Source organism: Alexandromys fortis, unplaced genomic scaffold (genome assembly GCF_014885135.2).
Source record: "Alexandromys fortis isolate MF-2015 unplaced genomic scaffold, M_Fortis_MF-2015_v1.1 scaffold_13, whole genome shotgun sequence".
Classification (NCBI taxonomy): Eukaryota; Metazoa; Chordata; class Mammalia; order Rodentia; family Cricetidae; genus Alexandromys; species Alexandromys fortis.
In genome coordinates this window covers 15,518,135-15,530,431 of record NW_026067908.1, presented here as the reverse complement: position 1 = coordinate 15,530,431, position 12,297 = coordinate 15,518,135, and the positions used below count along the sequence as shown (strand labels likewise).

General features: G+C 40.1%; 1 protein-coding gene across 4 annotated transcripts in view; it reads right to left on the bottom strand.

Annotated features, from left to right (window-relative positions):
- LOC126498043 (cytochrome P450 2J4-like) overlaps positions 1 to 12,297 on the bottom strand; it is a 158,144-nt gene that overhangs the window by 59,901 nt on the left and 85,946 nt on the right. The window contains exons 5-9 of one of the 4 annotated variants that reach the window (XM_050136387.1): positions 11,322 to 11,498; positions 8,857 to 8,995; positions 7,242 to 7,429; positions 7,013 to 7,151; positions 4,895 to 5,377 (exon numbers count right to left, since the gene is read on the bottom strand). The exons of 2 other annotated variants lie outside the window; for them this stretch is intronic. In XM_050136387.1, the coding sequence (XP_049992344.1) occupies positions 5,199 to 5,377; positions 7,013 to 7,151; positions 7,242 to 7,429; positions 8,857 to 8,995; positions 11,322 to 11,498 (822 nt within the window). In that variant the 3' untranslated portion in view covers positions 4,895 to 5,198. Of the gene's footprint in view, positions 1 to 4,894; positions 5,378 to 7,012; positions 7,152 to 7,241; positions 7,430 to 8,856; positions 8,996 to 11,321; positions 11,499 to 12,297 lie in introns of those variants that run through there. One more of the 4 variants, XM_050136391.1, reaches the window with a different exon arrangement.

Here is a 12,297-nt window from a genome sequence, read left to right as displayed (position 1 = left end):
ACAGAAGAATTAGAATATAGAGGACAAGAATGAGAGAACAGCAAAGAGACATGTTGAGGAAAAATCATTTGTGACTTGATCTTTTCCTCTCAGATCCCCTTAATTACTTTTCCCTCACAAGTGACAGTGCCTTAGCTAAACCTTGAGGGGTCTGAGGGGCTGGTGTCCCAAGAGACAGCGTTAATTTTGAGATCATTAACAAACTAACCTTCATTAAGCTTATTTAACAATTTTTTATTAGGTTTTCTATTACAATTTTTTTTACTGTATCTGCTTGCTAATTTGTGGTTTTTAAAATTTTATGAACCTCCCACATAGGTTAATATTCAAATGCTTGCTCCCCTCGTATTTATTTACATGTATTATTGTGGAAGATTTTACACTGTGTGAAGGTATATTACTATGGTTGGTTTAATAATGAGATGAATGGCCAATAGCTAGGTAGGAGTTACAGGAGGGACTTTTGGCCTGAGAGAAAGAAAGTAGGAGATGAATCTAGGTGTATAGCAAACACCAAGACATGAAGGGAGTCAGTCATACAGAATAAAAGAAAGGTAAAAAGTCACAAGTCAAAACAGAGCAATTTACATGGGATAATTTAAGTTATAAGATCTGGTGTGACAAGTCTAAGCTAAGGCCAAGCTTTCATAATTAACAGGTCTCCATGTTATTTCAGAGCTGGGTGTTGGGACAGAGAAAGACTTGTTACAAAGGATATTGATATGAACTTTTGAATTCCTGTTTCTGCTTACAATATTATAATCTGCTGTTAATCACTGCTAGTTTAGTGCCACAGACAGTCCTGGTCAGGACAGCAGAGGCATCCAGCAGAGGCTGCCTGACTTCCTGGGATTTGTCACTTTTCTAGAAGTCCTCCTCCCTTTAGAGATTAATGATACAGAAGATAGGGCCTGGGATGAGGTACACTCGTAGCTCTCTGGGTGCTGGAAATCTAAGTCTCCTCAGTGGGCAGAGTTTGGAAATATATAAATAAATTTATACAGTGTGCTTATACAAATATATACCCACATTTGCATGAACATTTTCATCTATAATTCATCTCTATACATAACACTTGCAACTCTTTCTACTTAATATCTGGGCTCACATTGGTCATCACTGATGCCGATCCTGATGATTAATTCCATTGTTCTACTCCCCAAGTGACTATGCCATGTCAACCCAAAGTGCACCATAGCACACCTCACAGCCCATGCTTTCATTTTTCTTATGTAATTTACAGTAATTTTGAATATTGTTTTTGTATTTTCGTGTAGGAATATGTTTCCTTTGCACATTTTCTTTTTCTTTTTTTTAGATTTATTTATTTATTTATTTATTTATTTATTTATTTATTTATTTATTATGTACAGTGTTCTGCCTGCATGTGTACCTACACCCCAGAAGAGGGCACCAGATCTCATTATAGATGGTAGGGAGCCACCATGTGCTTGCTGGGAATTGAACTTAGGACCTCTGGAAGAACAGTCTTAACCACTGACCTATCTCTCCAGCCCCCCTTTGCACATTTTCTTAAGTAAATTACAGGGTTCTCAGTTTTACTGGTCTTGTTAGGCTACCTCGGCAATTGGATTTTATGGTTGTCTTTTAACAGAAAGCAACAGTGAGAATAAAGCTAGTCTAATATTCCCCTTCCTTGGATTCTACTGTGACTTCAATGTCATTCTAAAGTCTGTGGTAATTCCCCTCCTCTGGATCTTGCCTTGGGACTTGTAAAAGCCACCAGAGTGCACAGGAAGTCACAGTATAATGGTTCCTCATGTGGACCTCACCAGGCCTGTGTGTTTCTGTTCTTCTTGGGGCATTTTCACCAGAATTAAAAATTTCAACTGCTTTTTGAGAGGACAAGAAATAACCTGAGAAGAACACCATTGTTCCACAAAGACATCCTGCATCAACAGTTGATAAACTGACTTTCTTTTCATCTAAGGCAAGTTAGCCAAGAAGTGCCAACGACCTGACCTGGAAAACTTTGAGCAATAATGGATTCTTGCTAAGTAATACGGTCTGTTGTGATTGTTATACAGCAAGATTATAACTGATTTAAAGGATATTAACTTAGTAAGTCTTTAAGAAGTTCCTATAACTGAGGGTTTAAGTACAAAATTAAGCCTTGAGCTCTGTTTTGCCAAATCTCTGGGCATGTGATCTTGAATAACAAAGAACTCTTTCCTTAGCTGGAATTTTCTTATGGGGCGAAAGCAGACACTAATTTGTTTTTCCCCTAATTACTAACAGTTGCAATTCTGTGGTGATTATCTGGGATAATTTGCCTGCCAATGAAGTCTGTAATTAAGAGTAAACAGAAACATTCCTAAGAACCTAGCACCAGGGAGACTCTGTGTGTTGTCCCTTTTGTTTTACAGCTGGTACAGATGGGAGAGTAGTTTAAACTGGGTGAGACATGAAGCCACTATGGGAAGATGATTTTTCACTCTGAGTAGAAGGCACGTACATGGGCAGTAGTGGGCGAAGAGGAACGTCATCCTGTGGAAGCCATGGGGATCTGCTCATGTTCCTCTCTCCACACTCTGAGAACACAGCACATGAGCTCTTACATGGAACATAGCAAGGGTCATCTTTCTAGGCTTTCAGGACCGGATGCAGCAACTAAGAATCATTAGAGTAAAGAACATATCTAGCTGAGAATTTTTGCTATAATTAAAAAATTTTCAAGTTTTTTTTATAAACAAGAAGACAGGACAGTCTCTCTCTCTCTCTCTTAACATCTTCTTATTACAGTGAGTTGTGAACAGTGAATAAATTTGACACACAAGCTCTTGTGGAAAGACAAAAAGGTCAGAACTGGTCCCTGTCAGACATACCCAGAGCAGCTCAGTCCCGAGCAGCACTGACTCTGGACCAACATTCATATGAGGGCAAATTCAGGCTCCTCCCTTCCTGAGCCTCACTGTCATGGAAGTGACATCATCTCAGATAATAAAGAGAAATTGATGATCATGTTAAGCATTCCAGCATGGCTTCTGTGCAACTGTTAGTCACTTCGTGTAGACAGTGTGAAAAAAATAACAGATTCAGTGTGAGGAAACCTGGTGGACACTGAACTCTGGGAGAAGCACATTTGTCTAGGTCTGTGTCCTTTTCTCTGCAGTGCTCACTGACTGCAGCTTGGAAAGGCTGCAGTGGGACGCATGCTCATAGGGGCAGGTATCAGAAATACATATACTGTATGTCATGGTCAACTACTCCCAACATTTGTGGTACATTATGGTAACATGGTACTTGGTCATGTAAATAAAATATCTTGTGTATTGAGACCATCCTGTGCTCTGCTCTGCTCTAAGTTACTCCATAGAGTGCAGAACAGAGGTTTTTCAGTGTGTGCTTATGCTAATTTTTTGGAGGAAATTAATAGCAATTATCCCAAAAGCGATAGACTTAACTTTTTAAAGAGAATTTCTTGGATTCTTCCCCTAACTGTATATGATGCTCCAATAACTGGAGCCCATACCTTTTATACTGATGCAAGCAAATCAGGGATGACAGGTTACAAATCAGAATAATTAAATAAGGTGGAACAAAGCCATTATAATTCTGTCCAGAAGGCAGAATTATATGCTGATATTAATTAAGGTATTGTGATTGTGTAGTTCATTTAAAAATGTAATGTATAATTAGGAAATATAGGTTGTTAATGGATAATCATCAATAATAGTCAAGCTTGTAGTCATGTTAGATTTTCTAGATGTGCATAGATATATTTCAGATAGGCATTCTTCATATCTTTCAAAGACTACAGAAAATGGCATTTAATGTTTTAATAACTTAGGGCTTTTCATGACAATGAGACACGTCTACTCCTGACAGCACCAGTCTACTTCGAGAGGAAGACAGGCATTGAAGAGGATCCTTATGGAGTTTGATAGCCATTTGAAATTGCTCTTGCCTGGACTGTTGCATAAACTGGACATAAGAAACCTGCAGAGAGAGGACTGCTAAACTTGCCTAAAGGTGAGATGATCCTTTGGGGTTTCTGATTCATGAAAGAGTCTGCGAGACATTCAGCAGGACACAAAAGAAAGTGACTGAACTGTCTTTGAAATTTCCTGATGGATACTATGGGCCTGTAGGCTGAAGATGGATGCCCCAATAGTATAAAAGAACTTTGGGTGACTGTATCGGCAGGAAGTTGTCTCTGTCATTTCTAGAGTTTCGGAAGTTGCTTATTTTTTGTTTGCTTAGGTAATATTATATCCTTCTGGAGTCTTTGATGGAGTTGAAGAATGGTTAATTATAGATATACTTTTCCTTAGTTATAATAAAAGATAATATAGATATATATCCATCCACAGTGCCGAACAGAGTTTTTTCAGTGTGCCTTTCCCTGATATCCTCCATTTCACAAGTAATTTTCAGCTCTATTTTGAGTAAAAAAAAATTAACTGTGTGCCTGGGTGAACATATGAACAAGAACATATGTCTCTCACCACTCCATGGAGCAATATCTGATAAATTACTTATTCCAGGTTATAGACCAAAGCCACCTTATAAATTTAATGGCATAAACTGGCATCGTGGGGGCACTTGAGTATAATAAGAATCATTTTGGGAAATATGTATCCACTTTGTGCACAGAAGCAGGTCTATTTCCTAAGTAAAATTTGGTCTAATCTTAGGCACCTTAAATTTTTAGGAGAACCCTGTACTCTCTCTAGTTTTGGAGAGTCCTCTGACAGCTAAGAAAATGACTTTAAAACACACCTTTCCAGAAAGAAGTGTATATAAGTTCTGTTCCCAGCAAGCCTCCACAGGCTATGAGATGGAGAAAGGATTTTTGTACCACTTTCAAATGAAACGATTTAACATCTAGAAGCAAGTACACATTTATGAAGGAGGCAGGAAGTGAACAAGGTACAATTTATGATATGACTTTAATGATTTCCATGCTTTCTCTAACCCAACTTTCATATTTACAACACTTTCTATACAGGAGGAACTATCATTCTCTTTGCAACTCTTAGATGAAAAGATTTATAAGTGATGATGTATCCACCACCAATTTACAGGACACAGTGGTTCAGGACATTGATCCAATAACCGTAGCCTCATCTTCCCATCCTTTCCTGGTCACCTTCCTTCTCTCCCTTCACATATGAGCATCCCCAGTAGCTCAGAGGATTTCTCAGTTCTTCTCTTTTCTCTTTCTGTCTCTGACTTCACAGTCTAGGGACAGCGCAGAGATGGTGGCTGACTGGGGAAACAGTGATGCCAAATCTAGACTTCAGGCTCAGCTTCTCATTGACTGGTGGCTTGAAAGTAAATTTTTGCACAAGAGCAGTGAAGAAAATAAAGAGCTCAGACCTGGCCAACTGTTCTCCGAGGCAAGCTCGCTTTCCTGCAGGAAATGAAACAGAAGATGAGAGTTTCTTAGTTGACATTAGTGAATACAGGGAATGGCATTTCCATTTTCCTTCTGTAAATCTTAACCTGTCACCTGGCTTTGTGTCCAGCTGTGTATTTATGTCTCATATGTGTCTGAATGTGGAATGTTCCACTGAAATTGGAACTCCAGGATCAAAGCTCTTCAGTGGGACAACAGCAATGAGAGGTGTCACAAGCGATGATATACATGTCACAGATGATGACAGCTAGTATTTAACAGGTTGACCTGACAGATGAGTAACTCTCTGATGGGAAGCCCTGCTTGGAAAAGACTATGGGGTCACTGACTGTAGATGACTGGTTGATTTTGTCTGTAGTTTTTCTCATGTGTCATCTATGGGTATTTTCCCCACTGCTTGTGTGTTTATCTCATGAAAAATTCCATCTACTGGGCATATAGGATACTTCTCATTACTCAGACTGACATAGGAAAGTAATAGTGTCCTCAGTCTCAACAACAGCTAATTATAAACTTCAGGACATATTGAAAACAATCTGTTTGCCCATGGATATCAATATCTGGTAGCCTCTAGAGATAAATATGCAAGGACAATTTCCCAGGTGTATAGTGCTGTTTCAAGATCAGGCACGAAACAACTTTAGTAGACAGAACTTTCTCAGCAAAGGACTTCTCTATGTATTCAAATCCTTACAATTTTTTTTTTTTATAAACAGGAAGATTGGACAGAGTCTCTGTATCTTATCAGCTTTCCTATTAAAGTGAGTTGTGAACAGTGAGCAAAGGGACAGGCAGTCCCAGTTGGAAATACAAAGAGGTCAGAACAAACCCAGGGCAGCCCAGCCCCAAGAAACACCGGCTCTGGATCAACACTAGCTGTGCAGGCAAATGCAGTCTCCTCCTGGGCTGAACCACTGCATCATGAGAAGCAACACTGCCTTAGATAATCAGGCAAACTTAATGATCATATCAAGCATTCCAGTGTGCCTTCTGTGCAGCATTTAGTCACCTCCTTCAGACAGTGTTAGGAAACACAAGCTTCTGTGTGAGGAAACCTGGTGGACACTGAGCTCTGGGAGAAGCACATTTGTCTAGGTCTGCATCCTTTTCTCTGCAGTGCTCACTGACTGCAGCTTGTAAGGCTGCAGTGGGACGCATGCTCCAAGGGGCAGTTCTGCTTCATCTTCTGTCCCACACTTTCCTGATCTCAGGTTGTTTGTTTTTAGGTTAAACCTTAGAACACAATTATGAAATTAAAGAATTGGCAAATTACATATATAAGTGAATATCTAGAATATTTGGTTATTGATTCCACACCACTGCCAATGCAGTCTTCAATAACTTGCCTGGCAGAAAGCACAGGGAAGAAAGTCATCACTGCATTTCCTTTTCTGCATGTCAGGTGGTGTAGGAGTATTGTCAGTGAGGTAGAAAACAAAACAAAGGAAGTTGAACTTTCCATCAGAAACAAGGAGGATTGACACTGTATGTGTGTATAATATATGTGGGTACTGGACTGAAACCAACTTCAAAATGGAGATATATGGGAAGGCCCATCTGTAAGGATTCCAGAAAGAAGAGAAGAGATAAGGTGAAGCTCTGAATGCTCTCCTGCTCATCACAACTCACCCATTGAGAAAGGCAGAAAAGATTCTCTCTTCCTAAACTCTCCATTCTCCAAAAAGTGCTCTGGATTGAAGACATCTGGGGTGGCCCATTCGTTGGGGTCCATGTGCAGTGCAGTCAAATTGGTCTGGAGTATGGAGCCCTAGGGAAGGCAGCAAAGACTCAAGTAACGTATGGACTAGACACACAGAGGGTTAGTGGTTAACAGACTTCCAAGCCTCAGTCTACTTACCTTGGGCAGGTGGAATCCAGCCAGCGTAGTATCGGCTGTCACTTCCCTGGGAACATTTAGAGGGATGATATTTCCTATTCTCTGTACTTCATGGACAACAGCATTGGTGTAGGGCATGGCGTCTCGGTCATTCAGGCTGGGCTGCTTCTCCTGGCCAATCACTCTGTCAATTTCAGCCTGGACTTTTTCTTCAAGGAAATGGGAGGCTCCATTAAGTTTTGAAATGTACATAAATTGGTATAATCATGATAGCATATGGTAGATGCTTCCTCTCAGTATCTTCACTATCTTAGAGCAGTAGAGACTCAGCTGTTTACCTGCTTCTTAGCTAAAGAAGACATTTCCTAGATTCCTTACAGAGAAAATGTGAGAGAACTGAAACATTAGCAGACATGGTGTTTCATCTTTGGGACAAAGCTTGTAGAGACAATGTCCCCTTCCTTCTCCAGTTCCCTCCCTGGGGTGCAAAGGAGGTTCTCATGGGAGCCACCGCAGAGTCTGCGAGCCTCATCTGAGCTCACCACTGCCACAAGGTGAAATGAATTTGGAACTCTAGGTCCTTTACTAGGTCCAGCATAGTTCTTTCTCCTGAGAGAGAGAAATAAATGCCTAACATTGGCACTACTGTATAAATAAAAGAATTAAATTGTAATAAATTTCATATAACACAATTCAGATCTCAAAAAAATGATGATATTGTGTTAGGGCAAATTTGAGTATACATCTTAAATTTTCAACATTCTTGCCTCAGTCTCTTAAGCATTTTGGTTAATGGTATGAACTGATAATCATATCTCTTATTTATATATTTAATTGTGCATTGATCTAATTCTAAATATATGTTGAGGAATATTGGACCATTCTCTGAATCCCGAGTTGGCATTTGTGTTAATTAGATAAAATCAACCTTAGGTCAGGAGGCTGAGTTATCAATTAGTTGACAGAAAGTAGCAGAAGATCATCAGTGGGCATCTCAAAGAGATAGAGGGATGCACCAGAAGTATTTGGGAGGAGTTTTGAGTGGTTTGGCTTTTTTGTTTTGGCAAAGTAGAAGGATGTGCTTTTGGGAGATTCCAGCTTTGAGAGAAGGTTAGCTAGCTGCTACACAACCTCTCTGAGGTAACAGGATATCACCTCACACACAATTATATTAATACACACACATATAATCTGCATCTATATTATGAATATTGATACCCTCAAGTTTTATTTCTAAATAGAATGATAGAGATTTAGTTAAAGCTACCTTTAGCAGCAGTGGCAGAGCCTGAACAGTGACTCGGTAGGCTCTAAGATTTCTTAAAAATGCACCTTTTAATCAGGCATTTTAGATAATATAAAAAGGAAGGAGGGTGTGAATCAATGTTGTATGGTAAATCCACTCTTTGCTGAAACATAACACAATGTAAATTGACATCTCTCTTTTCTCCTGAACTCCAAGCTTGTTGAAGGTACAGACTGTAATATCTGCACACTTGAAACAATCAGAGTCCTCATAGAACATGTGCAGGATGTGCTGATTCCCGTGCGCACATCACCTCACATATGTTCCTCCTCCTCCCACTCCCCCATCCTGTCTTCTGAACCTTGAGTAGATCCCGTCACCACAACTCACCTTGAATTTCTGGGTAGAGAGCCATGTAGAGCAGAGCCCAGCGCAGTGTCGTGGACGTTGTCTCTGTTCCAGCAAAGAAGAGGTCCAGAGTGCTGCAGATGAGGTTTTCTTTATTGAAACTTGTAGTTTTGTCAGGATGCTAGAAAAGACAGTGTGTACTTGTTCAAACATAAGATTTTTTTTTTTTGGTTTGGTTTTTCGAGACAGGGTTTCTCTGTGGCTTTGGAGCCTGTCCTGGAACTAGCTCTGTAGACCAGGCTGGTCTCGAACTCACAGAGATCCGCCTGCCTCTGCCTCCCGAGTGCTGGGATTAAAGGCATGAGCCACCATCGCCCGGCCTCAATCATAAGATTTTTGATTGTCTCGTAACATTGATCCACTGAGAATGAATTGCATTAAGTCATTCAGAGTGATGCTGTCTTTGTTATTCAACAACTGACTTTGCTGATACCAGAAAGATGAATATACATTTCTGTGTTCATTGATTCTCCAATTTGCATCATGTTGCAAAATCAAACCGCACTGATTCCATCAGTAGTTCTTTATCACAAACATCACCTTTCTCACTTCCTCTAGAAGCATCAGTTTGTTAATACTGCTCTTAATATTGTTGTTGTCAAACCTGTACTTCATATGGTATAGAATTTGCCTCCTCGGGGCTTAAATATATGTAAATCAATATTATACCAGGAAGATGAAATAAGAGAAAAGAAAATAAACACACACACATGACACTCAAATACACATTTACTATTTTGACCCAGGAAAAAGAGGAGCCCACAATCCAGTGAGTTGAAGCTTCTATGACCAATTTTTGATATGTATTTGTCAGAGGTCTGCTAGGACCAATAGGATAAAGGCCTGACATTTTTCAGTATGATTTGAATCCAAGATGTTCCCCCAGATGTTCATGATTTAAATATCTGATAGTATTTGGGGAAGTTCTTAGAAATAGGAAGATAGCATTTAGCTGACGGGAGGGATGGGAGCTCCTAGAGTTACACCAAACCCATGGTTCCTTCCTTGCTTGCAGTTTCCTAATGCACTGTGATGTGAAAGCCTCCACCATAGCCTTCTGCCCCATGAGCTGAGCTGCTTTGTCACTCACTTTGATGAACTGAAATGTTCTGAAACTTGGCCAGATGACATTTTTGCTTTATTCTCTTATTGCTGCCATATAATGTTGTCACATTCATCCAAAGTTCACTAATATGTTTTCTCAGTGTCTTCTTGCCTTGGTCTATTATTGAATCGTATTCATATAGAGTCCAGGGAAAGGTATGTGCCTCAGCTCAATATGAATTATAAACTCTNTTTGTTTTAGAGAACTGCATTTTATTTCCATTGTGAATTAAGGCTGATTTTCTAAAGAAAAAAAAAAAGAAAAAAAGCCAAGTGGTGGCACACGATTTTAATCCCAGCATTCGGGAGGCGGAGGCGCTTGCAGTTTCTTAATGCACTGTGATGTGAAAGCCTCCACCCTAGCCTTCTGCCCCATGAGCTGAATTGCTTTGCCACTCACTTTCATGAACTAAAATGTTCTGAAACTTGGCTAGATGACATTTTTGCTTTATTCTCTTGTTGCTCCCATATAATTTTGTCACACTGATCCAAAGTTCACTAATATGTTAGCTCAGTGTCTTCTTGCCTTGGTCTATTATTGAATAGTGTTCATATGGTGTCCAGGGAAAGGTATGTGCCTCAGCTATATATGAATTATAAACTCTACCACTTACTAGCTTAAGTTTGTCTGTTGCAATGGGGTTTGAGTTGGGGAGGGTAACCATCCCTGAACCAACTTATAACAAAATAAAGCTCTGAAATTTAACTGCTACTTATCTTTTACCAAGGAAGGAAATAATAAGAAAGAATCAGGGCATTTCCAGGACCTCAGCCAAATGGTAGTGAACCCATTCTTTCTAAAGACTCCCAACAACCCAAGGTTACATTACTATGTATTTATAAAATATTACTCATATGTTTTACTTCAAAAGTTAGGTTAAGGAATGATATACAAAGATATTCATATTGTCATCTTTGCCATCATGGCATGTTACTCGATGCACAAAAATAGATTTTGAGGATATGATTCATTCTAGGAGGAAAGTTATCCTGAGTTATCTTTATGAGAGGGGCCTCCATCCAGGGTTAGAACAGGAGAAATGAGATGTAAAAGGATCAGAAAGGAAATGGTGATATAATCTCGGCACTGAAGATGGAGCAGGGAACCACAGAAACAAACATCAGTGTCCCCTAGGAGATGGGAGACACAAGACAATGACGTTTTTATTATTTCCCAAAGTTGGTTGCCTAGTTGGCAAGATTACAGGACCGATCTAGAACTATGAAAGAATAAATCTCTGCTATGCTTAAACCCTACCTTTGTGCTAGCCTACTGCTCAATCAATTGGAAACTATTCTATAGCACCCTTTCTGTAAGAACACACAGGCACTGTCTTCCCCACCTTGGTCATTTCCGTGAGGAAAGCATCAATGAAGTCTCTGGGCTCATCAGGGTTCCAGTCTCTGTGGTGATTTTCAACGATATCAGAAACATATGATTTCAGTTGTCTCCAGGTAGCCAGTGTTGTTTGGTGTGATCCAGGAAGATGTTTCATTATCCATGGGAAGAGGTTATAGAGCTAAATAGGGAGAAGAAAATGATCATGGAGACAGCATAAAGTCGTTTTCAGGTTCAAGGTAGTGTAGACTTTCCATCTACACTGGAACTGTGGGAACACCTGGACTGCTGTTTTTCTTCAGACCCATTGGTGGGCATATCAGTACTCCCATGCAAAATACAGTAGCCTCTGACCACTTCTCACTGGTCAAATCCTTTCCACTCTAGGACATACACTGATAGAACATTCCGTAGTTGTCCCCATACTGATTCTAATGTCATCAAAGACACTGAAGGGTCAAAGATGAAGGTGGTGGGAAGCAAGATCAAGCTGGGAATCATAGATAAGAAGAGATAGTCCCACCTGCAGTGGCTACAAATTGAGCTTATCTACTGAAATTAACCCTGGAATTTGATATTTCTAAGATTATGGGATGGATTATGGAGCTAACCTTCTATATTTCATTGCTGTAGAACCCAGAAACTCTGATTTTCAAGGATTGTATGTGACATGCAGAAGGGTGTTCCTGCAGCATGGTGATTGGTACTCAGGGGCACTGAATGTGTGAAGGCAGGTGTTGTAATTTAGCAAACGTGAGTGAGAGGACACCACCATGTGACAGAGCTAGGGTGGAGAGGTTTTTATTTCAGGAAAGTGTCTAGGAAAAGTTATCGTGGGAAAGTTAATGGGAAAAGGGGCGGAGCAGAAGGGAAAGACCTGTATCTGGGGAAGGAGTGTCAGAAAAGGAGAAAGGAGAGAGAGAGAGAGAGAGAGAGAGAGAGAGAGAGAGAGAGAGGGAGGGGGAGCGGGAGAGGGAGGG